The 27,890-nt window shown below is 47.8% G+C and overlaps 1 protein-coding gene and 2 long non-coding RNA genes across 52 annotated transcripts; 1 reads left to right on the forward strand and 2 right to left on the reverse strand.

Moving 5' to 3' along the window:
• Positions 1-1,154: 1,154 nt before the first annotated feature.
• carf (calcium responsive transcription factor) lies at positions 1,155-27,823 on the reverse strand. The gene is made up of 15 exons (XM_036959506.1): positions 27,683-27,823; positions 26,988-27,137; positions 25,320-25,577; positions 24,952-25,069; positions 23,738-24,317; positions 23,545-23,623; positions 18,287-18,476; positions 14,764-14,884; positions 14,496-14,639; positions 14,064-14,333; positions 8,544-8,697; positions 5,637-5,694; positions 5,430-5,551; positions 4,957-5,293; positions 1,155-1,821 (listed from the first exon to the last, which is right to left on the reverse strand). The coding sequence occupies exons 2-15, from the start codon at positions 27,108-27,110 to the stop codon at positions 1,751-1,753; spliced, it is 2,625 nt and encodes an 874-aa protein (XP_036815401.1). The 5' UTR covers positions 27,111-27,137; positions 27,683-27,823; the 3' UTR covers positions 1,155-1,750.
• On the reverse strand, positions 3,557-4,950 carry LOC118943624. Its single transcript, XR_005038956.1, has 2 exons — positions 4,696-4,950; positions 3,557-4,641 (listed from the first exon to the last, which is right to left on the reverse strand). It is a non-coding gene; the product is annotated as an uncharacterized LOC118943624 (long non-coding RNA).
• LOC118943623 lies at positions 8,721-13,502 on the forward strand. Of its 50 annotated transcripts, none has more exons than XR_005038944.1 (15): positions 8,721-8,858; positions 9,571-9,876; positions 10,006-10,096; positions 10,355-10,526; positions 10,594-10,741; positions 10,809-10,875; positions 10,986-11,071; positions 11,139-11,439; positions 11,593-11,961; positions 12,029-12,286; positions 12,440-12,568; positions 12,636-12,702; positions 12,770-12,855; positions 12,966-13,099; positions 13,167-13,502. It is a non-coding gene; the product is annotated as an uncharacterized LOC118943623 (long non-coding RNA). The 50 variants fall into 50 exon arrangements; XR_005038910.1 differs by having other exon boundaries at positions 9,571-9,704; positions 9,748-9,962; positions 12,636-12,855; positions 12,942-13,099; XR_005038913.1 differs by lacking the exon at positions 8,721-8,858 and adding an exon at positions 9,434-9,570 and having other exon boundaries at positions 9,614-9,704; positions 9,748-9,962; positions 12,636-12,855; positions 12,942-13,099.
• Positions 27,824-27,890: the final 67 nt, after the last annotated feature.

Here is a 27,890-nt window from a genome sequence, read left to right on the forward strand (position 1 = left end):
TGCATCACTCATTCATATATTTTTTAATGTACATATTCTTATTCATTCCTTTACACTTGTGTGTATAAGATAGTTGTGAAATTGTTAGATTTACTCGTTAGCTATTACTGCATTGTCGGAACTAGAAGCACAAGCATTTCGCTACACTCGCATTAACATCTGCTAACCATGTGTATGTGACCAATAACATCTGCTAACCATGTGTATGTGACCATTAACATCTGCTAACCATGTGTATGTGACCATTAACATCTGCTAACCATGTGTATGTGACCAATAACATCTGCTAACCATGTGTATGTGACCAATAACATCTGCTAACCATGTGTATGTGACCAATAACATCTGCTAACCATGTGTATGTGACCAATAACATCTGCTAACCATGTGTATGTGACCATTAACATCTGCTAACCATGTGTATGTGACCAATAACATCTGCTAACCATGTGTATGTGACCAATAACATCTGCTAACCATGTGTGTGACCAATAACATCTGCTAACCATGTGTATGTGACCATTAACATCTGCTAACCATGTGTATGTGACCATTAACATCTGCTAACCATGTGTATGTGACCAATAACCTGTGATTTGAAACTAGCGGAGAAGGGCTCTCAGGACTACTGACTGAACCGGCTCTATTCGTCATCCATTTGGGCACCAGGCGTGTCCGTATAACCAGCGTCTTACGGATCTCCAGTTTCCACTCGACACCAAAGCCACAAAGTCAACATGGGGCTTAATCGTGCAGGAATTTGTTGCCTTCATTTAAGTTTAAGGTTAGCAGTGTGGTTAAGGTTATCTTTAAAAATGCATTTGAAGAAGAGCAATTGTAGAAATTGGTGTATGACTTTGGCAACTAGTGAGGACCCGATCACGTTCGCGCAAAGCATCCTGGGTAAATCATTTGTAGCTGGTGGGGTTCTGTTCAAACACCTCGAAGTGGCGGATTTTCAGTCTTGCGGAATATACCCAAACTAGTGTTACATTTTGACCTTTTTTATTTTATGGGAATAAATTCAAAATCTGACTACTGTCCTTCTGGCAAAGTCCCACTAGAATGGATGGATCTGTATTGGCAAATGAACAGCATAGTCCGTAAACCACTTAAAACAATTGAATTAAGAAATAAACTTAAGGAATGAATTCATTTAAACAAATAAAATAAACATTTATTGAAGTACATGATCATCTCAGAAGACTATGCAACAGGGTTAATCTATTAAAAAGACATTTCCTACGCACTAATATATACACATGATATTAAGTTAATACATCCAGGGTTCTCCTAGTTGTCTTTTTTTATTTTTAAATCTGTAATTATACAATATTCGTTGGATTCCATGATTTTAAAGCGATAGCAAACAAGTTCCTCGTGATGATATCAGAAAGCATTAACAAGGAGAAAACACTGGATAAATTGCACTTTCAGTCAATTGTACAATAAACGTGATCAATAAACATGACCGTCCTGAGGTAAAACCAACCGCTCTTACAGTAAGTATATGGTAAAGATGGGATACACCCCTGTGAGGAATGAGATACACCCCTGTGAGGAACGAGATACACCCCTGTGAGGAATGAGATACACCCCTGTGAGGAATGAGATACACCCCTGTGAGGGCTGAAGTACACCCCTGTGAGGAACGAGATACACCCCAAGAATACACCCCTGTGAGGAATGAGATACACCACTGGAGCACAACCCTGGGGTACCTGGAGTACAACCCCTGTAGGTCCTGGTGTCAATCTACAGGGTTGACAGTGTCCTCCTCCGTCCTCATCTCCTCCTTGACCTCAACTGGACTGTTCAGAGCTGAGGAATAGAACACAGCAAACAGGAAGAGAAAAACAAGTTAGTATATCTTAGTTTTAATAGAAGTCTGTGATCTGTAGTGTACCAGTCACCATGGTTACCTACTCCTGAGACTCTCAGCCTGTGATCTGTAGTGTACCAGTCACCATGGTTACCTACTCCTGAGACTCTCAGCCTGTGATCTGTAGTGTACCAGTCACCATGGTTACCTACTCCTGAGACTCTCAGCCTGTGATCTGTAGTGTACCCAGTCACCATGGTTACCTACTCCTGAGACTCTCAGCCTGTGATCTGTAGTGTACCCAGTCACCATGGTTACCTACTCCTGAGACTCTCAGCCTGTGATCTGTAGTGTACCCAGTCACCATGGTTACCTACTCCTGAGACTCTCAGCCTGTGATCTGTAGTGTACCCAGTCACCATGGTTACCTACTCCTGAGACTCTCAGCCTGTGATCTGTAGTGTACCCAGTCACCATGGTTACCTACTCCTGAGACTCTCAGCCTGTGATCTGTAGTGTACCCAGTCACCATGGTTACCTACTCCTGAGACTCTCAGCCTGTGATCTGTAGTGTACCCAGTCACCATGGTTACCTACTCCTGAGACTCTCAGCCTGTGATCTGTAGTGTACCCAGTCACCATGGTTACCTACTCCTGAGACTCTCAGCCTGTGATCTGTAGTGTACCCAGTCACCATGGTTACCTACTCCTGAGACTCTCAGCCTGTGATCTGTAGTGTACCCAGTCACCATGGTTACCTACTCCTGAGACTCTCAGCCTGTGATCTGTAGTGTACCAGTCACCATGGTTACCTACTCCTGAGACTCTCAGCCTGTGATCTGTAGTGTACCCAGTCACCATGGTTACCTACTCCTGAGACTCTCAGCCTGTGATCTGTAGTGTACCAGTCACCATGGTTACCTACTCCTGAGACTCTCAGCCTGTGATCTGTAGTGTACCAGTCACCATGGCTACCTACTCCTGAGACTCTCAGCCTGTGATCTGTAGTGTACCCAGTCACCATGGTTACCTACTCCTGAGACTCTCAGCCTGTGATCTGTAGTGTACCAGTCACCATGGTTACCTACTCCTGAGACTCTCAGCCTGTGATCTGTAGTGTACCCAGTCACCATGGTTACCTACTCCTGAGACTCTCAGCCTGTGATCTGTAGTGTACCAGTCACCATGGTTACCTACTCCTGAGACTCTCAGCCTGTGATCTGTAGTGTACCCAGTCACCATGGTTACCTACTCCTGAGACTCTCAGCCTGTGATCTGTAGTGTACCAGTCACCATGGTTACCTACTCCTGAGACTCTCAGCCTGTGATCTGTAGTGTACCAGTCACCATGGTTACCTACTCCTGAGACTCTCAGCCTGTGATCTGTAGTGTACCAGTCACCATGGCTACCTACTCCTGAGACTCTCAGCCTGTGATCTGTAGTGTACCAGTCACCATGGTTACCTACTCCTGAGACTCTCAGCCTGTGATCTGTAGTGTACCCAGTCACCATGGTTACCTACTCCTGAGACTCTCAGCCTGTGATCTGTAGTGTACCAGTCACCATGGTTACCTACTCCTGAGACTCTCAGCCTGTGATCTGTAGTGTACCAGTCACCATGGTTACCTACTCCTGAGACTCTCAGCCTGTGATCTGTAGTGTACCAGTCACCATGGCTACCTACTCCTGAGACTCTCAGCCTGTGATCTGTAGTGTACCAGTCACCATGGCTACCTACTCCTGAGACTCTCAGCCTGTGATCTGTAGTGTACCAGTCACCATGGTTACCTACTCCTGAGACTCTCAGCCTGTGATCTGTAGTGTACCAGTCACCATGGTTACCTACTCCTGAGACTCTCAGCCTGTGATCTGTAGTGTACCCAGTCACCATGGCTACCTACTCCTGAGACTCTCAGCCTGTGATCTGTAGTGTACCAGTCACCATGGTTACCTACTCCTGAGACTCTCAGCCTGTGATCTGTAGTGTACCAGTCACCATGGTTACCTACTCCTGAGACTCTCAGCCTGTGATCTGTAGTGTACCAGTCACCATGGTTACCTACTCCTGAGACTCTCAGCCTGTGATCTGTAGTGTACCAGTCACCATGGTTACCTACTCCTGAGACTCTCAGCCTGTGATCTGTAGTGTACCAGTCACCATGGCTACCTACTCCTGAGACTCTCAGCCTGTGATCTGTAGTGTACCAGTCACCATGGTTACCTACTCCTGAGACTCTCAGCCTGTGATCTGTAGTGTACCCAGTCACCATGGCTACCTACTCCTGAGACTCTCAGCCTGTGATCTGTAGTGTACCAGTCACCATGGTTACCTACTCCTGAGACTCTCAGCCTGTGATCTGTAGTGTACCCAGTCACCATGGTTACCTACTCCTGAGACTCTCAGCCTGTGATCTGTAGTGTACCAGTCACCATGGTTACCTACTCCTGAGACTCTCAGCCTGTGATCTGTAGTGTACCAGTCACCATGGTTACCTACTCCTGAGACTCTCAGCCTGTGATCTGTAGTGTACCAGTCACCATGGTTACCTACTCCTGAGACTCTCAGCCTGTGATCTGTAGTGTACCAGTCACCATGGCTACCTACTCCTGAGACTCTCAGCCTGTGCTCTGTAGTGTACCCAGTCACCATGGTTACCTACTCCTGAGACTCTCAGCCTGTGATCTGTAGTGTACCAGTCACCATGGCTACCTACTCCTGAGACTCTCAGCCTGTGATCTGTAGTGTACCAGTCACCATGGCTACCTACTCCTGAGACTCTCAGCCTGTGATCTGTAGTGTACCAGTCACCATGGTTACCTACTCCTGAGACTCTCAGCCTGTGATCTGTAGTGTACCAGTCACCATGGTTACCTACTCCTGACTTTGCCCTGAGACTCCCTGCAACCCAAATGGAATCCTATTCCATATATAGTGCAATACTTTCGATCAGGGCTCTCATCAATAGTAGTGCACTATATAGGGAATAGGGTGCTATTTGGGACGCAACAGACACACCACAGGAAGTCAACAGACACACCACATGAAGTCAACAGACACACCACAGGAAGTCAACAGACACACCACAGGAAGTCAACAGCAGCAGTATCTCAGGTCAACTCCCGACTGTCTCACCAATATTAGCAGGAGCCACTATCTGGAAAGGGATGGTCTGTCCGTCCTCCAACAGTATCTGGTGTGTCCCCACGCTCTCGTCCCCTAGAGATGACACGCTGACCACCTGTCCGTCCCCTAACGATGACACCATGACCACCTGACCCATGCCCAGAACCACTGAGGGGTCAGCTAGGGTCATAGCTTCCCCCGGAGAGGGGCTGGACTGGAGGAACTGTGTGGGGCTGACCAGGAGGGGCTGTGGGGGGCTGGGCAGCTCCAGGAAGTCTGTAGTGACTGTAGACGACTGAGACAAACCTCCGTCAAAAGAACACAGGCCTGGTTGGAGCTGGATACCCTGGAAATGAAACAGACAGTTGGTTTGCCGAGTGCCTAAGAAAACAGACATATAACTCTGTCTGATTCAATTCAATTGGATAGGAATTCATCAGTGTGTAAGACACACGCAGAACATCAGACAGTAGTCCTCTCACCTGTAGCTGGGCAAAGATCTTAGGTTGCAGGGAGGTGAGAGAGCTGAAGAGCTGTACGGCCTCAGGAATGAACGTGTCAGTCCCCTCCAACACTCCTACTCTCTGGAAGGCACCCGAACAGACTGAATAAAGTTGGGGAAAAACAGAGCTAGTAAGATAACTATTGGAGCTGGACTTTCACGGTGACTAGAGGTGACCAGTCATTACCTTCAGCAGGGGCTGGCGTGAGGGTCAGAGTCACAGTCATTGGGTCCACTTCAGTCCACTGGAGGTGAAGCAGCGAACATCACACATGACAAGGAGAAAAACACGTTTTAGATGAAAGAGCTGGGAACACATAAGAAGCAGTGGTGACCTCCCCCCCCCACCCAGCCTGCTGGAAGGTCTTCCTAGTTACCTGTGTTATATCAGTGGTGACCCCCCCCCCCCCCCCCCAGCTGGAAGGTCTTCCTAGTTACCTGTGTTATATCAGTGGTGACCCCCCCCCCCCCCCACCCAGCCTGCTGGAAGGTCTTCCTAGTTACCTGTGTTATATCAGTGGTGACCCCCCCCCCCCAGCTGGAAGGTCTTCCTAGTTACCTGTGTTATATCAGTGGTGACCCCCCCCCCCAGCCAGCTGGAAGGTCTTCCTAGTTACCTGTGTTATATCAGTGGTGACCCCCCCCCCCCCCACCCAGCCTGCTGGAAGGTCTTCCTAGTTACCTGTGTTATATCAGTGGTGACCCCCCCCCCCAGCTGGAAGGTCTTCCTAGTTACCTGTGTTATATCAGTGGTGAACCCCCCCCAGCCCAGCCTGCTGGAAGGTCTTCCTAGTTACCTGTGTTATATCAGTGGTGACCCCCCCAGCTGGAAAGTCTTCCTAGTTACCTGTGTTATATCAGTGGTGACCCCCCCCCAGCTGGAAGGTCTTCCTAGTTACCTGTGTTATATCAGTGGTGCCCCCCCAGCCAGCTAGAAGGTCTTCCTAGTTACCTGTGTTATATCAGTGGTGACCCCCCCCAGCTGGAAAGTCTTCCTAGTTACCTGTGTTATATCAGTGGTGCCCCCCCCAGCCAGCTAGAAGGTCTTCCTAGTTACCTGTGTTATATCAGTGGTGCCCCCCCCCAGCTGGAAGGTCTTCCTAGTTACCTGTGTTATATCAGTGGTGACCCCCCCCCCCCAGCTGGAAGGTCTTCCTAGTTACCTGTGTTATATCAGTGGTGACCCCCCCCCAGCTGGAAGGTCTTCCTAGTTACCTGTGTTATATCAGTGGTGCCCCCCCCCAGCTGGAAGGTCTTCCTAGTTACCTGTGTTATATCAGTGGTGACCCCCCCCAGCTGGAAGGTCTTCCTAGTTACCTGTGTTATATCAGTGGTGCCCCCCCCAGCCAGCTAGAAGGTCTTCCTAGTTACCTGTGTTATATCAGTGGTGACCCCCCCCCCCCAACTGGAAGGTCTTCCTAGTTACCTGTGTTATATCAGTGGTGACCCCCCCCAGCTGGAAGGTCTTCCTAGTTACCTGTGTTATATCAGTGGTGACCCCCCTCAGCTGGAAGGTCTTCCTAGTTACCTGTGTTATATCAGTGGTGACCCCCCCAGCTGGAAAGTCTTTATTGTTACCTGTGTTATATCAGTGGTGACCCCCCCAGCTGGAAGGTCTTCCTAGTTACCTGTGTTATATCAGTGGTGACCCCCCCCCCCCCCCAGCTGGAAGGTCTTCCTAGTTACCTGTGTTATATCAGTGGTGACCCCCCCCCCAGCCAGCTGGAAGGTCTTCCTAGTTACCTGTGTTATATCAGTGGTGACCCCCCCCCCCCACCCAGCCTGCTGGAAGGTCTTCCTAGTTACCTGTGTTATATCAGTGGTGAACCCCCCCCAGCCCAGCCTGCTGGAAGGTCTTCCTAGTTACCTGTGTTATATCAGTGGTGACCCCCCCAGCTGGAAAGTCTTCCTAGTTACCTGTGTTATATCAGTGGTGAACCCCCCCCAGCCCAGCCTGCTGGAAGGTCTTCCTAGTTACCTGTGTTATATCAGTGGTGACCCCCCCAGCTGGAAAGTCTTCCTAGTTACCTGTGTTATATCAGTGGTGACCCCCCCCCCAGCTGGAAGGTCTTCCTAGTTACCTGTGTTATATCAGTGGTGCCCCCCCAGCCAGCTAGAAGGTCTTCCTAGTTACCTGTGTTATATCAGTGGTGACCCCCCCCAGCTGGAAAGTCTTCCTAGTTACCTGTGTTATATCAGTGGTGCCCCCCCCAGCCAGCTAGAAGGTCTTCCTAGTTACCTGTGTTATATCAGTGGTGCCCCCCCCCAGCTGGAAGGTCTTCCTAGTTACCTGTGTTATATCAGTGGTGACCCCCCCCCCCCAGCTGGAAGGTCTTCCTAGTTACCTGTGTTATATCAGTGGTGACCCCCCCCAGCTGGAAGGTCTTCCTAGTTACCTGTGTTATATCAGTGGTGACCCCCCCCAACTGGAAGGTCTTCCTAGTTACCTGTGTTATATCAGTGGTGACCCCCCCTCAGAAGGTCTTCCTAGTTACCTGTGTTGTATCAGTGGTGACCCCCCCTCAGAAGGTCTTCCTAGTTACCTGTGTTATATCAGTGGTGACCCCCCCTCAGAAGGTCTTCCTAGTTACCTGTGTTATATCAGTGGTGACCCCCCCCAGCTGGAAGGTCTTCCTAGTTACCTGTGTTATATCAGTGGTGACCCCCCCCAACTGGAAGGTCTTCCTAGTTACCTGTGTTATATCAGTGGTGACCCCCCCTCAGAAGGTCTTCCTAGTTACCTGTGTTATATCAGTGGTGACCCCCCCCAACTGGAAGGTCTTCCTAGTTACCTGTGTTATATCAGTGGTGACCCCCCCTCAGAAGGTCTTCCTAGTTACCTGTTTTATATCAGTGGTGACCCCCCCCCCAGCTGGAAGGTCTTCCTAGTTACCTGTGTTATATCAGTGGTGACCCCCCCCAGCTGGAAGGTCTTCCTAGTTACCTGTGTTATATCAGTGGTGCCCCCCCCCAACTGGAAGGTCTTCCTAGTTACCTGTGTTATATCAGTGGTGACCCCCCCCAACTGGAAGGTCTTCCTAGTTACCTGTGTTATATCAGTGGTGACCCCCCCTCAGAAGGTCTTCCTAGTTACCTGTGTTGTATCAGTGGTGACCCCCCCAGCCTGCTGGAAGGTCTTCTGGGCCTCGTGGATGTGGTTCTTTATGTCGTTGACGGTTGGGAAGTAGCAGAGGTTATGTCTCTCTGGGACCTCCTCTGATTTAAACATCTCCCGCTCCACAAACCGCCTGGCAGGACAGGAAACAAGACAGGAAGACAGGTTAACACCAGGGACAGTGGTAATACAGGAGACCATGATAGAGGTTAACACCAGGGACAGTGGTAATACTGGGGACCATGATAGAGGTTAACACCAGGGACAGTGGTAATACTGGGGACCATGATAGAGGTTAACACCAGGGACAGTGGTAATACAGGGGACCATGATAGAGGTTAACACCAGGGACAGTGGTAATACTGGGGACCATGATAGAGGTTAACACCAGGGACAGTGGTAATACAGGGGACCATGATAGAGGTTAACACCAGGGACAGTGGTAATACAGGAGACCATAATAGAGGTTAACACCAGGGACAGTGGTAATACTGGGGACCATGATAGAGGTTAACACCAGGGACAGTGGTAATACAGGGGACCATGATAGAGGTTAGCACCAGGGACAGTGGTAATACTGGGGACCATGATAGAGGTTAACACCAGGGACAGTGGTAATACTGGGGACCATAATATAGGTAATACAGGGGACCATGATAGAGGTTAACACAAGGGACAGTGGTAATACAGGGGACCATGATAGAGGTTAACACCAGGGACAGCGGTAATACTGGGGACCATGATAGAGGTTAGCACCAGGGACAGTGGTAATACTGGGTACCATGATAGAGGTTAGCACCAGGGACAGTGGTAATACTGGGTACCATGATAGAGGTTAACACCAGGGACAGTGGTAATACTGGGGACCATGATAGAGGTTAGCACCAGGGACAGTGGTAATACTGGGGACCATGATAGAGGTTAGCACCAGGGACAGTGGTAATACTGGGGACCATGATAGAGGTTAACACCAGGGACAGTGGTAATACTGGGGACCATGATAGAGGTTAACACAAGGGACAGTAGTAATACTGGGGACCATAATATAGGTAATACAGGGGACCATGATAGAGGTTAACACCAGGGATAGTGGTAATACTGGGGACCATGATAGAGGTAATACAGGGGACCATGATAGAGGTTAACACCAGGGACAGTGGTAATACTGGGGACCATGATAGAGGTTAACACCAGGGACAGTGGTAATACTGGGGACCATGATAGAGGTTAACACCAGGGACAGTGGTAATACTGGGGACCATGATAGAGGTTAGCACCAGGGACAGTGGTAATACTGGGGACCATGATAGAGGTTAGCACCAGGGACAGTGGTAATACTGGGGACCATGATAGAGGTTAACACCAGGGACAGTGGTAATACTGGGGACCATGATAGAGGTTAACACCAGGGACAGTAGTAATACTGGGGACCATAATATAGGTAATACAGGGGACCATGATAGAGGTTAACACCAGGGATAGTGGTAATACTGGGGACCATGATAGAGGTAATACAGGGGACCATGATAGAGGTTAACACCAGGGACAGTGGTAATACTGGGGACCATGATAGAGGTTAACACCAGGGACAGTGGTAATACTGGGGACCATGATAGACGTTAACACCAGGGACAGTGGTAATACTGGGGACCATGATAGAGGTTAACACCAGGGACAGTGGTAATACTGGGGACCATGATAGAGGTTAGCACCAGGGACAGTGGTAATACTGGGTACCATGATAGAGGTTAACACCAGGGACAGTGGTAATACTGGGGACCATGATAGAGGTTAACACCAGGGACAGTGGTAATACTGGGGACCATGATAGAGGTTAACACCAGGGACAGTGGTAATACTGGGGACCATGATAGAAGTTAGCACCAGGGACAGTGGTAATACTGGGGACCATGATAGAGGTTAACACCAGGGACAGTGGTAATACTGGGGACCATGATAGAGGTTTACACCAGGGACAGTGGTAATACTGGGGACCATGATAGAGGTAATACAGGGGACCATGATAGAGGTTAGCACCAGGGACAGTGGTAATACTGGGGACCATGATAGAGGTTAACACCAGGGACAGTGGTAATACTGGGGACCATGATAGAGGTTAGCACCAGGGACAGTGGTAATACTGGGGACCATGATAGAGGTTAACACCAGGGACAGTGGTAATACTGGGGATCATGATAGAGGTTAACACCAGGGACAGTAGTAATACTGGGGACCATAATATAGGTAATACAGGGGACCATGATAGAGGTTAACACCAGGGACAGTAGTAATACAGGGGACCATGATAGAGGTAATACAGGGGACCATGATAGAGGTTAACACAAGGGACAGTGGTAATACTGGGGACCATGATAGAGGTTAACAACAGGGACAGTGGTAATACTGGGGACCATGATAGAGGTTAACACCAGGGACAGTGGTAATACTGGGGACCATGATAGAGGTTAACACCAGGGACAGTGGTAATACTGGGGACCATGATAGAGGTTAACACCAGGGACAGTGGTAATACAGGGTACCATAATAGAGGTAATACAGGGGACCATGATAGAGGTTAACACCAGGGACAGTGGTAATACTGGGGACCATGATAGAGGTTAGCACCAGGGACAGTGGTAATACTGGGTACCATGATAGAGGTTAACACCAGGGACAGTGGTAATACTGGGGACCATGATAGAGGTTAGCACCAGGGACAGTGGTAATACTGGGTACCATGATAGAGGTTAACACCAGGGACAGTGGTAATACTGGGGACCATGATAGAGGTTAACACCAGGGACAGTGGTAATACTGGGGACCATGATAGAGGTTAGCACCAGGGACAGTGGTAATACTGGGGACCATGATAGAGGTTAACACCAGGGACAGTGGTAATACTGGGGACCATGATAGAGGTTAACACCAGGGACAGTAGTAATACTGGGGACCATAATATAGGTAATACAGGGGACCATGATAGAGGTTAACACCAGGGATAGTGGTAATACTGGGGACCATGATATAGGTAATACAGGGGACCATGATAGAGGTTAACACCAGGGACAGTGGTAATACTGGGGACCATGATAGAGGTTAACACCAGGGACAGTGGTAATACTGGGGACCATGATAGAGGTTAACACCAGGGACAGTGGTAATACTGGGGACCATGATAAGAGGTTAGCACCAGGGACAGTAGTAATACTGGGTACCATGATAGAGGTCAACACCAGGGACAGTGGTAACACTGGGGACCATGATAGAGGTTAGCACCAGGGACAGTGGTAATACTGGGGACCATGATAGAGGTTAGCACCAGGGACAGTGGTAATACTGGGGACCATGATAGAGGTTAACACCAGGGACAGTGGTAATACTGGGGACCATGATAGAGGTTTACACCAGGGACAGTGGTAATACTGGGGACCATGATAGAGGTAATACAGGGGACCATGATAGAGGTTAACACCAGGGACAGTGGTAATACTGGGGACCATGATAGAGGTTAGCACCAGGGACAGTGGTAATACTGGGGACCATGATAGAGGTTAGCACCAGGGACAGTGGTAATACTGGGGACCATGATAGAGGTTAACACCAGGGACAGTGGTAATACTGGGGACCATGATAGAGGTTAACACCAGGGACAGTGGTAATACAGGGGACCATGATAGAGGTTAACACCAGGGACAGTGGTAATACTGGGGACCATGATAGAGGTTAACACCAGGGACAGTAGTAATACTGGGGACCATAATATAGGTAATACTGGGGACCATGATAGAGGTTAACACCAGGGACAGTGGTAATACTGGGGACCATGATAGAGGTTAACAACAGGGACAGTAGTAATACAGGGGACTATGATAGAGGTAATACAGGGGACCATGATAGAGGTTAACACCAGGGACAGTGGTAATACTGGGGACCATGATAGAGGTTAACAACAGGGACAGTGGTAATACTGGGGACCATGATAGAGGTTAACACCAGGGACAGTGGTAATACTGGGGACCATGATAGAGGTTAACACCAGGGACAGTGGTAATACAGGGTACCATAATAGAGGTAATACAGGGGACCATGATAGAGGTTAACACCAGGGACAGTGGTAATACTGGGGACCATGATAGAGGTTAACACCAGGGATAGTGGTAATACTGGGGACCATGATAGAGGTAATACAGGGGACCATGATAGAGGTTAACACCAGGGACAGTGGTAATACTGGGGACCATGATAGAGGTTAACACCAGGGACAGTGGTAATACTGGGGACCATGATAGAGGTTAGCACCAGGGACAGTGGTAATACTGGGGACCATGATAGAGGTTAGCACCAGGGACAGTGGTAATACTGGGGACCATGATAGAGGTAATACAGGGGACCATGATAGAGGTTAACACCAGGGACAGTAGTAATACTGGGGACCATAATATAGGTAATACAGGGGACCATGATAGAGGTTAACACCAGGGATAGTGGTAATACTGGGGACCATGATAGAGGTAATACAGGGGACCATGATAGAGGTAATACAGGGGACCATGATAGAGGTTAACACCAGGGACAGTGGTAATACAGGGGACCATGATAGAGGTTAACACCAGGGACAGTGGTAATACTGGGGACCATGATAGAGGTTAACACCAGGGACAGTGGTAATACTGGGGACCATGATAGAGGTTAACACCAGGGACAGTGGTAATACTGGGGACCATGATAGAGGTTAACACCAGGGACAGTGGTAATACTGGGTACCATGATAGAGGTCAACACCAGGGACAGTGGTAATACTGGGGACCATGATAGAGGTTAACTGTTTGATATGGTCCCTGAGGGCCTCCTTACCTGAGCTGTTTGATACGACCCCTGAGGGCCTCCTTACCTGAGCTGTTTGATACGGCCCCTGAGGGCCTCCTACTCTGAGCTGTTTGATACGGCCCCTGAGGGCCTCCTACTCTGAGCTGTTTGATATGGTCCCTGAGGGCCTCCTACTCTGAACTGTTTGATACGGCCACTGAGGGCCTCCTACTCTGAGCTGTTTTATACGGCCCCTGAGGGCCTCCTACTCTGAGCTGTTTGATATGGTCCCTGAGGGCCTCCTACTCTGAACTGTTTGATACGGCCCCTGAGGGCCTCCTTACCTGAGCTGTTTGATACGGCCCCTGAGGGCCTCCTACTCTGAGCTGTTTGATACGGCCCCTGAGGGCCTCCTACTCTGAGCTGTTTGATATGGTCCCTGAGGGCCTCCTACTCTGAGGGCCTCCTTACCTGAGCTGTTTGATACGGCCCCTGAGGGCCTCCTACTCTGAGCTGTTTGATACGGCCCCTGAGGGCCTCCTTACCTGAGCTGTTTGATACGGCCCCTGAGGGCCTCCTACTCTGAGCTGTTTGATATGGTCCCTGAGGGCCTCCTTACCTGAGCTGTTTGATACGGCCCCTGAGGGCCTCCTACTCTGAGCTGTTTGATATGGTCCCTGAGGGCCTCCTTACCTGAGCTGTTTGCGGACCTGGTACACCTGATGGTACCCCTGCTCCACCAACTCCCTGATCTTCTCTGCCACCCTGGGGTGGAGACGAGATGGCATGGTTCCACCATCCTCCGCACCTTCATCACAGACACATCCCCTCTCCTCCTCCTCCTCCTCCTGCTTCACCTCCTCCTCCATGGGGAGGAAGAGGAGGTCTGGAGGAGGAGGCAGGAGGAGAGCCTCCATGTCATGATAGAGGTGAGCTTTCTGGGTGGGGAGCTGCATATAGTACCTGTTAACGGGAGAGAATAAACAAAGGAACCGATGTCAATCAACCACAAGGTTTACTTATTTAAACATTCAGTGTGTTATAAGCCCATACGGGCTGAGCATCCGCAAGGAACTTTAATAATATATATAAAATCCAAGTGTAAATAGCAGAATCCATCAATGCCTCAGGACTCCGCCCACGTCCCACAGGGTCTTCCGGAGGTTGAAGAAGGCTTTCTCCTGTTCCTGACGAACAACCCTCTTGTCTACGTTAGGATCCGTAGGCACCCGGTGCTGAGGAAACTTACACACCTTCTTGATATAGATCCTGAAGAATGAGAGCAATGTCAGAAAATACTAACTGAAAAACACACAGCTCTTATCTCCACAGAGTTGGTAGCATATTGTTCTGTTAGCATTGATAGATGGGGTTTGTGTGGATGCGTGTCTACCTGGCAGGGCATGTAGCTTTGTAATCAATGTTCGGACTGATGTTCTGCTCTGCAGTCTTCTTGGGCTGGAGGCCTTTCCTCCTTGGACCATACTGACATTCCATCACTATAGCTCTACTGCCTGGATACAGATGGAGAGAGTAGATGATTCCATCACTATAGCTCTACTGCCTGGATACAGATGGAGAGAGTAGATGATTCCATCACTATAGCTCTACTGCCTGGATACAGATGGAGAGAGTAGATGATTCCATCACTATAGCTCTACTGCCTGGATACAGATGGAGAGAGTAGATGATTCCATCACTATAGCTCTACTGCCTGGATACAGATGGAGAGAGTAGATGATTCCATCACTATAGCTCTACTGCCTGGATACAGATGGAGAAAGTAGATGATTCCATCATTATAGCTCTACTGCCTGGATACAGATGGAGAAAGTAGATGATTCCATCACTATAGCTCTACTGCCTGGATACAGATGGAGAAAGTAGATGATTCCATCACTATAGCTCTACTGCCTGGATACAGATGGAGAAAGGAGGATGATTCCATCACTATAGCTCTACTGCCTGGATACAGATGGAGAAAGTAGATATGACCTGGTTTCCATTATAACTCTGAATATGACCTGGTTTCCATTATAACTCTGAATATGACCTGAGAAACCATTATAACTCTGAATATGACCTGAGAAACCATTATAACTCTGAATATGACCTGGTTTCCATTATAACTCTGAATATGACCTAAGAAACCATTATAACTCTGAATATGACCTGAGAAACCATTATAACTCTGAATATGACCTGATAAACCATTATAACTCTGAATATGACCTGGTTTCCATTATAACTCTGAATATGACCTGGTTTCCATTATAACTCTGAATATGACCTGGTTTCCATTATAACTCTGAATATGACCTGGTTTCCATTATAACTCTGAATATGACCTGGTTTCCATTATAACTCTGAATATGGCCTGGTTTCCATTATAACTCTGAATATGACCTGGTTCCCATTATAACTCTGAATATATATTTACCTTTATTTAACTAGGCAAGTCAGATAAGAACGAATTCTTATTTTCAATGACGGCCTAGGAACAGTGGGTTAACTGCCTGTTCAGGGGCAGAACGACAGATTTGTACCTTGTCAGCTCGGGGATTTGAACTTGCAACCTTCCGGTTACTAGCCCAACGCTCTAACCACTAGGCTACCCTATCCGGCTACCCTCCATTATAACTCTGAATATGGTCTGACAAACCATTCATTCATATGATCTAGTTATTACATTGGTAACACTTTCCTGAAAGCCTGCAGGTATAAGGCTTTATTACTTGTTAAAAGCATGTATGAGTGTCCATCTCCTCTCTCTCTCTCTCTCCTCTCCTTCATTCCTCTAGCTACAGAATATCTCACCACTGTGAGTGTCCATCTCCCCCCTCTCTCTCTCTCTCTCTCTCTCTCTCTCTCTCTCTCTCTCTCTCTCTCTCTCCTTCATTCGTTTCTCGTACCAGAATAGGAAAAATATGGTTTCAATTTTAGTCATATAAGTTCAATTATATTGTTCTTCCTAGAAAATCATATAATATAAAATAATGGCAGAGGACTTATAAGCCTATCTAGTCAGATAACATACAGTATCTAGTCAGATAACATACAGTATCTAGTCAGATAACATACAGTATCTAGTCAGATAACATACATCTAGTCTACTAAATGAACAAGCCTACAGTCTATAGTCAGATAACATACAGTATCTAGTCTACTAAATGAACAAGCCTACAGTCTATAGCCAGATAACATACATCTAGTCTGATAAATGAACAAGCCTACAGTCTATAGTCAGATAACATACAGTATCTAGTCTACTAAATGAACAAGCCTACAGTCTATAGCCAGATAACATACAGTATCTAGTCTGATAAATGAACAAGCCTACAGTCTATAGCCAGATAACATACAGTATCTAGTCTGATAAATGAACAAGCCTACAGCCAGATAACATACAGTATCTAGTCTGATTATCATAGCCAGATAACATACAGTATCTAGTCTGATAAATGAACAAGCCTACAGTCTATAGCCAGATAACATACAGTATCTAGTCTACTAAATGAACAAGCCTACAGTCTATAGCCAGATAACATACAGTATCTAGTCTGATAAATGAACAAGCCTACAGTCTATAGCCAGATAACATACAGTATCTAGTCTGATAAATGAACAAGCCTACAGTCTATAGCCAGATAACATACAGTATCTAGTCTACTAAATGAACAAGCCTACAGTCTATAGCCAGATAACATACAGTATCTAGTCTGATAAATGAACAAGCCTACAGTCTATAGCCAGATAACATACAGTATCTAGTCTGATAAATGAACAAGCCTACAGTCTATAGCCAGATAACATACAGTATCTAGTCTACTAAATGAACAAGCCTACAGTCTATAGCCAGATAACATACAGTATCTAGTCTACTAAATGAACAAGCCTACAGTCTATAGCCAGATAACATACAGTATCTAGTCTGATAAATGAACAAGCCTACAGTCTATAGCCAGATAACATACAGTATCTAGTCTGATAAATGAACAAGCCTACAGTCTATAGCCAGATAACATACAGTATCTAGTCTGATAAATGAACAAGCCTACAGTCTATAGCCAGATAACATACAGTATCTAGTCTGATAAATGAACAAGCCTACAGTCTATAGCCAGATAACATACAGTATCTAGTCTGATAAATGAACAAGCCTACAGTCTATAGCCAGATAACATACAGTATCTAGTCTGATAAATGAACAAGCCTACAGTCTATAGTCTGAGAACATACAGTATCTAGTCTGATAAATGAACAAGCCTACAGTCTATAGCCAGATAACATACAGTATCTAGTCTACTAAATGAACAAGCCTACAGTCTATAGTCAGATAACATACAGTATCTAGTCTGATAAATGAACAAGCCTACAGTCTATAGCCAGATAACATACAGTATCTAGTCTGATAAATGAACAAGCCTACAGTCTATAGCCAGATAACATACAGTATCTAGTCTGATAAATGAACAAGCCTACAGTCTATAGCCAGATAACATACAGTATCTAGTCTGATAAATGAACAAGCCTACAGTCTATAGTCTGAGAACATACAGTATCTAGTCTGATAAATGAACAAGCCTACAGTCTATAGCCAGATAACATACAGTATCTAGTCTGATTATCATAGCCAGATAACATACAGTATCTAGTCTGATAAATTAACAAGTCTACAGTCTATAGCCAGATTACATACAGATTCTTACAGATATATATATACATGTTCATATCATGTTTCTTTATATCTGCCTAAAAGAAACCATGGCTTTATTGTGATGGTCTATATTCAATAGATGTATTAGACTTTAAATGTAGATGTTCCAAAGGCACGTATCAGAGGCCTGGAGATGCATACCAGGTTTATGTTCAGGGACGCCATCGTAGACTACTGAACCAGTACTGTGACTGTATACCTGCATTGACAAAAGGGACGCCATCGTAAGGTACGTATTGGGACTTCCACATCAGACGGCTGGCAGGCTTGGCAGGGGAGGGGGACTGGCGTGTCCCAAACACACTGTTGGTCTGCTGCTTGTGGAGCAGGAGGATGGTCTCCAGCTCTGTGTCGGTGTTACAGTAGCCACGGTATGAGTCACCTATCTTCTGCTCCAGGAGACACAGAGAGAGAGGGGATAGACAGAGACAGAGAGAGAAAAGGAGGACAAGAAGAAATCAAAGAGTCAACATGGAGGACTGTTGAGGCCCTTCCTTCCCAGAAATGTGCAAAGCTATAAGCCTGAGGACGCTAACTATCACAAGCCTTTCCTGTTAGCATCCTCAGGCAACAGAGCTGTGTCTTAGGGTGTCAATGTGTGTTAGGGTGTCAACGTGTCTTAGGGTGTCAACGTGTCTTAGGGTGTCAACATACCTTAAGGGAACATTTTGACATTTGCCATATGGTTAGTGAGAAAGTCCACATTGCAAATGTACGGTCCCTTACTAGACGTCCTCCAACGCTTCTAAAATTTGCGGACGGCGTCGGGCCGTGCGGCAGGGCAGGATCTTCCGGGAAGTCATCGAACGAAGTCTCTCTGACATTCGATTTCCGTTTTATAGAATTTTCAAATTTTTGTCATTTTTGATACGTTTTTGAATTTTTTCTCTCACATTTTCGACTTTTGACTTTCTATGAAATCATATTGCAAATGGACAAAACATATGCCTTATGGACAAGTAAAAAAAAAAATGATGATAATAAAATATGACTAAAGTATGTTGATACATGTGTAATTGACAAAAAAATCAAAAGAATTTCAAAAAACTGTCCAGAAAGCACTTTTTTAAGAGGGTGATAAGTTGACAAATAGTTCATATTTTAAAAATTTTACTCTTGGGTCTTTACTTGTGTTACATTTGCAATATGAAAAATTACGGTGGAGCGCAATTGCCATCTATTAGATTTTTGCAGTGTTACACTTGGCATTTGCCATATGGCATTTGCAATCAACTTTGAATGAAACAACGTCCAATTGAGTGGTATTGGACACCGTGTATATGGTTCGTACAGTGCCAATATGTTCCCATTAATTTTTGTACATTTCAGGGGGGTGGTCCCTTACTTCCTGAAGGGCCGCCCTCAGGTGGTGAGGTTAGGTAACAACACATCCTCAACACAAGGGATCCTCAACACAGGGGCCCCTCAGGGTTGTGTGCTTATTCCCCTCCTGTACTCCCTGTTCACCCATGACTGCATGGCCAGGCACGACTCCAACACCATCATTAAGTTTGCTGATGATACGAGACAGCCAATAGGGAGGAGGTCAGTGACCTGGCCGTGTGGTGGCAGGACAACAACCTCTCCCTCAATGTGATCAAGACAAAGGAGAGGACTACAGGAAAAGGAGCACCGAGCACAACCCCATTGTCATCGACGGGGCTGTAGTGGAGCAGGTTGAGAGCTTCAAGTTCCTTGGCGTCCACGTCACCAACAAACTAGAATGGTCCAAACACACCAAGACAGTCGTGAAGAGGGCAGGACAAACCTATTCCCCCTCAGGAGACTGAAAGGATTTGGCATTGGTCCTCAGATCCTCAAAAGGTTCTACAGCTGCACCATCGAGAGCATCCTGACTGCTTGCATCACTGCCTCGTATGGCAACTGCTCGGCCTCCGACCGCAAGGCACTACAGAGGGTAGTGCTAACGGCCCAGTACATCACTGGGGTCAAGCTTCCTGCCATCCAGGACTTCTATACCAGGCGGTGTCAGAGGAAGGCCCTAAAAATTGTCAAAGACTCCAGTTACCCAAGTCATAGACTGTTCTCTCTGCTACCGCACGGCAAGAGGTAGCGGAGCGCCAAGTCTAGGTCCAAAAGGCATCTGAACAGCTTCTACCCCCCAAGCCATAAGACTGCTGAACATCTAATCAAATGGCCACCGGACTATTTACATTGACCCCCCCCCGCCCCTTTTACACTGCTGCTACTCGCTGTTAATTATCTATGCATAGTCACTTTACCCCTACCTACATGTACAAATTACCTCGACTAACCTGTGTATAAAGTCTTGTTATTGTTATTTTATTGTTGCTCTATTTTTTTACTTTAGTTTATTAAGTACATCTGTTCTTAACTCTTATTTTTCATAAAACTGCATTGTTGGTTAAGGGCTTGTCAGTAAGCATTTCACGGTAAGGTCTACTGTTGTATTTGGCGCATGTGACAAATAAAATTAGATTTGATGTGTTAGAATGTGTTAGGTTGGGAGCAGTGTAATGCAGTTTAGTGTATGAAGCCTCAGGGCCCAGTTGGTAGACGTACCTCAGCATTATGAAGCCTCAGGGCCCAGTTGGTATCCGTACCTCAGCATTATGAAGCCTCAGGGCCCAGTTGGTATCCGTACCTCAGCATTATGAAGCCTCAGGGCCCAGTTGGTAGACGTACCTCAGCATTATGAAGCCTCAGGGCCCAGTTGGTAGACGTACCTCAGCATTATGAAGCCTCAGGGCCCAGTTGGTAGACGTACCTCAGCATTATGAAGCCTCAGGGCCCAGTTGGTATCCGTACCTCAGCATTATGAAGCCTCAGGGCCCAGTTGGTATCCATACCTCAGCATTATGAAGCCTCAAGGCCTAGTTGATAGACGTACCTCAGCATTATGAAGCCTCAGGGCCCAGTTGGTAGACGTACCTCAGCATTATGAAGCCTCAGGGCCCAGTTGGTAGACGTACCTCAGCATTATGAAGCCTCAGGACCCAGTTGGTAGACGTACCTAAGCATTATGAAGCCTCAGGGCCCAGTTGGTAGACGTACCTCAGCATTATGAAGCCTCAGGGCCCAGTTGGTATCCGTACCTCAGCATTATGAAGCCTCAGGGCCCAGTTGGTATCCGTACCTCAGCATCACGAAGCCTCAGGGCCCAGTTGGTAGACGTACCTCAGCATTATGAAGCCTCAGGGCCCAGTTGGTAGACATACCTCAGCATTATTGAAGCCTCAGGGCCCAGTTGGTATCCGTAACTCAGCATTATGAAGCCTCAGGGCCCAGTTGGTAGACATACCTCAGCATTATTGAAGCCTCAGGGCCCAGTTGGTATCCGTAACTCAGCATTATGAAGCCTCAGGGCCCAGTTGGTAGACGTACCTCAGCATTATGAAGCCTCAGGGCCCAGTTGGTATACGTACCTCAGCATTATGAAGCCTCAGGGCCCAGTTGGTAGACGTACCTCAGCATTATGAAGCCTCAGGGCCCAGTTGGTAGATGTACCTCAGCATTATGAAGCCTCAGGGCCCAGTTGGTAGACGTACCTCGGCATTATGAAGCCTCAGGGCCCAGTTGGTAGACGTACCTCAGCATTATGAAGCCTCAGGGCCCAGTTGGTAGACGTACCTCAGCATTATGAAGCCTCAGGGCCCAGTTGGTAGATGTACCTCAGCATTATGAAGCCTCAGGGCCCAGTTGGTAGACGTACCTCAGCATTATGAAGCCTCAGGGCCCAGTTGGTAGACGTACCTCAGCATTATGAAGCCTCAGGGCCCAGTTGGTAGACGTACCTCAGCATTATGAAGCCTCAGGGCCCAGTTGGTATACGTACCTCAGCATTATGAAGCCTCAGGGCCCAGTTGGTAGACGTACCTCAGCATTATGAAGCCTCAGGGCCCAGTTGGTAGACGTACCTCAGCATTATGAAGCCTCAGGGCCCAGTTGGTAGACGTACCTCAGCATTATGAAGCCTCAGGACCCAGTTGGTAGACGTACCTAAGCATTATGAAGCCTCAGGGCCCAGTTGGTAGACGTACCTCAGCATTATGAAGCCTCAGGGCCCAGTTGGTAGACGTACCTCAGCATTATGAAGCCTCAGGGCCCAGTTGGTAGATGTACCTCAGCATTATGAAGCCTCAGGGCCCAGTTGGTAGATGTACCTCAGCATTATGAAGCCTCAGGGCCCAGTTGGTAGACGTACCTCAGCATTATGAAGCCTCAGGGCCCAGTTGGTAGACGTACCTCAGCATTATGAAGCCTCAGGGCCCAGTTGGTATACGTACCTCAGCATTATGAAGCCTCAGGGCCCAGTTGGTAGACGGACCTCAGCATTATGAAGCCTCAGGGCCCAGTTGGTAGACGTACCTCAGCATTATGAAGCCTCAGGGCCCAGTTGGTAGACGTACCTCAGCATTATGAAGCCTCAGGGCCCAGTTGGTATACGTACCTCAGCATTATGAAGCCTCAGGGCCCAGTTGGTAGACGTACCTCAGCATTATGAAGCCTCAGGGCCCAGTTGGTAGACGTACCTCAGCATTATGAAGCCTCAGGGCCCAGTTGGTAGACGTACCTCAGCATTATGAAGCCTCAGGGCCCAGTTGGTAGACGTACCTCAGCATTATGAAGCCTCAGGGCCCAGTTGGTAGACGTACCTCAGCATTATGAAGCCTCAGGGCCCAGTTGGTAGACGTACCTCAGCATTATGAAGCCTCAGGACCCAGTTGGTAGACGTACCTAAGCATTATGAAGCCTCAGGGCCCAGTTGGTAGACGTACCTCAGCATTATGAAGCCTCAGGGCCCAGTTGGTAGACGTACCTCAGCATTATGAAGCCTCAGGGCCCAGTTGGTAGACGTACCTCAGCATTATGAAGCCTCAGGGCCCAGTTGGTAGATGTACCTCAGCATTATGAAGCCTCAGGGCCCAGTTGGTAGACGTACCTCAGCATTATGAAGCCTCAGGGCCCAGTTGGTAGACGTACCTCAGCATTATGAAGCCTCAGGGCCCAGTTGGTAGACGTACCTCAGCATTATGAAGCCTCAGGGCCCAGTTGGTAGACGGACCTCAGCATTATGAAGCCTCAGGGCCCAGTTGGTAGATGTACCTCAGCATTATGAAGCCTCAGGGCCCAGTTGGTAGACGTACCTCAGCATTATGAAGCCTCAGGGCCCAGTTGGTAGACGTACCTCAGCATTATGAAGCCTCAGGGCCCAGTTGGTAGACGTACCTCAGCATTATGAAGCCTCAGGGCCCAGTTGGTAGACGTACCTCAGCATTATGAAGCCTCAGGGCCCAGTTGGTATACGTACCTCAGCATTATGAAGCCTCAGGGCCCAGTTGGTAGACGTACCTCAGCATTATGAAGCCTCAGGGCCCAGTTGGTAGACGTACCTCAGCATTATGAAGCCTCAGGGCCCAGTTGGTAGACGTACCTCAGCATTATGAAGCCTCAGGGCCCAGTTGGTAGACGTACCTCAGCATTATGAAGCCTCAGGGCCCAGTTGGGGGCGTTGGCTGGGAGAGGTTTCAGAGAGGTGAAACAGACCTGAGAGCTACACACAACAGTAACATGGGAAGAGGGACAGTAACAGTTACATCTATTGTCAAATGAACCCAATAATCCTTAAACAGTTACCGAGTGTAACACTAAGAAGATGTGAGCCCACCTCTGTGCCGAGCTCTTAGCCGCAGCTACTGTAGTCAAACTGCCGCTGTCATCCGTAACAGCCGATGTTACTGTAGTCAAGCTGCCGCTGTCATCCGTAACAGTCGATGGTACTGTAGTCAAACTGCCGCTGTCATCCGTAACAGCCGATGTTACTGTAGTCAAACTGCCGCTGTCATCCGTAACAGCCGATGTTACTGTAGTCAAACTGCCGCTGTCATCCGTAACAGCCGATGTTACTGTAGTCAAACTGCCTCTGTCATCCGTAACAGTCGATGCTACTGTAGTCAAGCTGCCGCTGTCATCCGTAACAGCCGATGGTACTATAGTCAAACTGCCTCTGTCATCCGTAACAGCCGATGGTACTATAGTCAAACTGCCGCTGTCATCCGTAACAGCCGATGGTACTATAGTCAAACTGCCTCTGTCATCCGTAACAGCCGATGGTACTATAGTCAAACTGCCTCTGTCATCCGTAACAGCCGATGGTACTGTAGTCAAACTGCCGCTGTCATCCGTAACAGCTGTTAACGTGATGGTGTGAAGCTCTTTCTCATCAGCAGTCTTCTCCCCGCAGGATCCTAAACAGATCAGACAATCTCAGCTTCATACACCAAACTATAGAAAGCACAGGAGGCTGGTGGCACCTTAATTGGGGAGGACTGGCTCGTGGTAATGACTGGAGCGGAATTAGTGGAATGGGATCAAATACATCAAACACATTGGTCTCCATGGTTTCACATTGGTCTCCATGGTTTCACATTGGTCTCCATGGTTTCACATTGGTCTCCATGTGTTTGATGCCGTTCCATTTGCTCCGTTCCAGACATTATTATGAGCCTTCCTCCCCTCACCAGCCTCCTCTGATAGAGATAGTGTTCTATTCAATTCTGTAGCACCAAACACTGTACAAGGAATTTGAGCAATTTCTGTTAAAATTCCTTGACATTGTCTAACAAGAAATAGAATATAATAACTAATATATTTCCAGAGGGAACGTCAAAAATGCAGACTTCTGTTTGCCTGACGACTCATCCTGAATTTAATTCTGCTGCTCTGTCGATCGCCCCACACAACAGTCTGACCTGAAGTCATTTGTAGGCCAGCTCTGGTCAAAAGTAGTAATAGTAATACTATAATAGGGAATAGGGTGCACTATAATAGGGAATAGGGTGCTGGTATCTGTAGAAGCAGGTGAGTTCAGGTTAATAATACCTGTAGGGTCTATGATGTCCAGTAGGTGTCCTCTAGGAAGTAACACCTGAGCCCCTCCTAGCTGATTAGAGGGGATAACATACATCTCTCCGTTGTCTGACTGACTGGTCACTAGCACCTAGGGGAGCAAAGATGTTTAGGGTACACGAAGACCGTAAACCCAACAGTTCATAGCCTGTTTTTAAGAAGCATGGAACAAAAATGAATTGACTAGTCTAGCCTGATGCTGCCAGATGTGTTTGTGATGACTAGCCAACCAGGCTATAACAAGTTGGCTATTCAGCATAAACAGATCTGGGATCACCAGGGTACCATTTGGCAGCTGCCTGGACCTGTTTCTATGCTCTTGTGAAACCCTCTCTACTCACCATGCGTTCACACTGTAGGGGCTGTCCATTCTGATCAAGTATGATAAACTCATCTGTCTGTGATAATGTCTGTGTCTGTATCGCTGCCTGATTCTCTGTCTGTGACAGTATCAGCATTTCTGTCTTTGTCAGTTCCTCAAGTTTGATATCAGTGTGGACTGGTTCCCAGCTGTCTGGAGGAGCTAGGCTGTTGATAACAAGCAGCTCTGAGAACTGTGGCTTCGTCTCCTTCTCTTCAGGTGCAGGTTCCCTGGGCTCCTGGAACACAATGCATGTGATTATGCTAATTGCCATTGATTTGGTCTCCTGATATCTGCACTGTATTATTCTTTCTCATCACAAATCATTTAGAAACGTATAGGGTCAAGTCCCACTGACTCCTAGGGTCAAGTCCCACTGACTCCTAGGGTCAAGTCCCACTGACTCCTAGGGTCAAGTCCCACTGACTCCTAGGGTCAAGTCCCACCGACTCCTAGGGTCAAGTCCCACCGACTTCTAGGGTCAAGTCCCACCGACTCCTAGGGTCAAGTCCCAACGACTCCTAGGGTCAAGTCCCACCGACTCCTAGGGTCAAGTCCCACCGACTCATAGGGTCAAGTCCCACCGACTCTACATGATCTCCTGCCCACTCCACCACTCCACATGATCTCCTGCCCACTGCCCACTCCACATGATCTCCTGCCCAGACCATCCACTCCACCCACTTGAAGTGGATGAGTGGGTGGTCTGGAGATCTGGTGGAGTGGGTGGAGTCAAGTCTCGCCAACTCTCGCCGACTCATAGGGTCAAGTCTCGCCGACTCATAGGGTCAAGTCCCGCCGACTCATAGGGTCAAGTCCCGCCGACTCCTAGGGTCAAGTCCCACCGACTCATAGGGACAAGTCTCACCGACTCATAGGGTCAAGTCCCACCGACTCATAGGGTCAAGTCCCACCGACTCATAGGGTCAAGTCCCACCGACTCATAGGGTCAAGTCCCACCGACTCATAGGGTCAAGTCCCACCGACTCCTAGGGCCAAGTCCCACCGACTACTAGGGTCAAGTCCCACCGACTCATAGGGTCAAGTCTCACCGACTCATAGGGTCAAGTCCCGCCGACTCCTAGGGTCAAGTCCCGCCGACTCCTAGGGTCAAGTCCCACCGACTCATAGGGACAAGTCTCACCGACTCATAGGGTCAAGTCCCACCGACTCATAGGGTCAAGTCCCACCGACTCATAGGGTCAAGTCCCACCGACTCATAGGGTCAAGTCCCACCGACTCCTAGGGCCAAGTCCCACCGACTACTAGGGTCAAGTCCCACCGACTCATAGGGTCAAGTCTCACCGACTCATAGGGTCAAGTCCCGCCGACTCCTAGGGTCAAGTCCCGCCGACTCCTAGGGTCAAGTCTCATCGACTCATAGGGTCAAGTCTCACCGACTCATAGGGTCAAGTCCCACCGACTCATAGGGTCAAGTCCCACCGACTCATAGGGTCAAGTCCCACCGACTCATAGGGTCAAGTCCCACCGACTCCTAGGGCCAAGTCCCACCGACTCCTAGGGTCAAGTCCCACCGACTCATAGGGTCAAGTCTCACCGACTCATAGGGTCAAGTCTCACCGACTCCTAGGGTCAAGTCTCACCGACTCATAGGGTCAAGTCCCACCAACTCATATTTAAGTCCCACCTGTTGTGTTTCAGTGATATGAGACCCGTGGAGGACGGTGTGTTTGGGCTCATCCTCTTCAGTGGTCAGTGGAGGCTTTGAGTCCAGAGCATCCTCTTCCATAGCTCTCTCCTGCTCCTCCATCTCCCAAGCAGACAGACAGCTAACTAGCTACATACACAAACAAATATAACCCTATTAGAGTGACCAGGTACAGGTATTTAATTGGGTGCAAGTGTGTCGTCATCAATCAGTATTGTAATTGCAAATCCATTCATTGGCATTTTCAGAATGGTCACTGGATCTATAGATTGCTAGCTAGTTAACCATAAGGAAGACAGCTGGTGCACAGTAAGACGCTTTATTCAATGCTAGACTCTGGGGCCATTTCTACAAGAGTCGTTTGTGATTGTTTTGATGAATTGCAGGAGTAGAGTCTCCTAGTTACCCAAACAAATCATCATCCCTGATCTTGGTCATAAAACGTTCTTTAAAGCGCCATGTTGGATTAAAATGTCTGTATAGCAAGCTAGCTATCGTTAGCTTGTTTGGCTAGCTTAGCTAGTAAAGGAGAATTATCTGGTTGAGTCAAACAATTCTCATGATTTAGGGTAGTCTACCTCTTTACATAGCCCTCTCTAGTCTGACTGTGTAGCTACAGCGTTGTGGGTATAAGGGGGGACAAGGATTGGAAATTCAAAACGAGTCTACTCAACCTCGTCTTCGCCCAGACTTCTGCTCGCCTCGTTCTCAAACAACAAACGCGTTTTTTTTTCTTCTATTCATCCGCCATGAAACATTTTTGATCCTGGCAGGACACCGTGGAAGGCATATTTTACTTCTGGTATTTTATAGATTTTCACCACAGAGAGGCGCAATTTCCACCTCTTTCAGGAAGTGACGCCAGGGTTGCTGATTTCCACC

The sequence above is a fragment of the Oncorhynchus mykiss genome, chromosome 22, assembly GCF_013265735.2.
Source record: "Oncorhynchus mykiss isolate Arlee chromosome 22, USDA_OmykA_1.1, whole genome shotgun sequence".
Classification (NCBI taxonomy): Eukaryota; Metazoa; Chordata; class Actinopteri; order Salmoniformes; family Salmonidae; genus Oncorhynchus; species Oncorhynchus mykiss.

Coding starts and splice junctions, on each gene's coding strand:
- carf (XM_036959506.1), bottom strand. CDS start 27,110: ATGGAGGAGCAGGAGAGAGCTATGGAAGAGGATGCTCTGGACTCAAAG. Junction 8,698..14,063: donor CAGGTCCGCAAACAGCTCAG/GTAAGGAGGCCC, acceptor CTGTCCTGCCAG/GCGGTTTGTGGAGCGGGAGA. Junction 1,822..4,956: donor AGTGGCTCCTGCTAATATTG/GTGAGACAGTCG, acceptor TCTATTCCTCAG/CTCTGAACAGTCCAGTTGAG.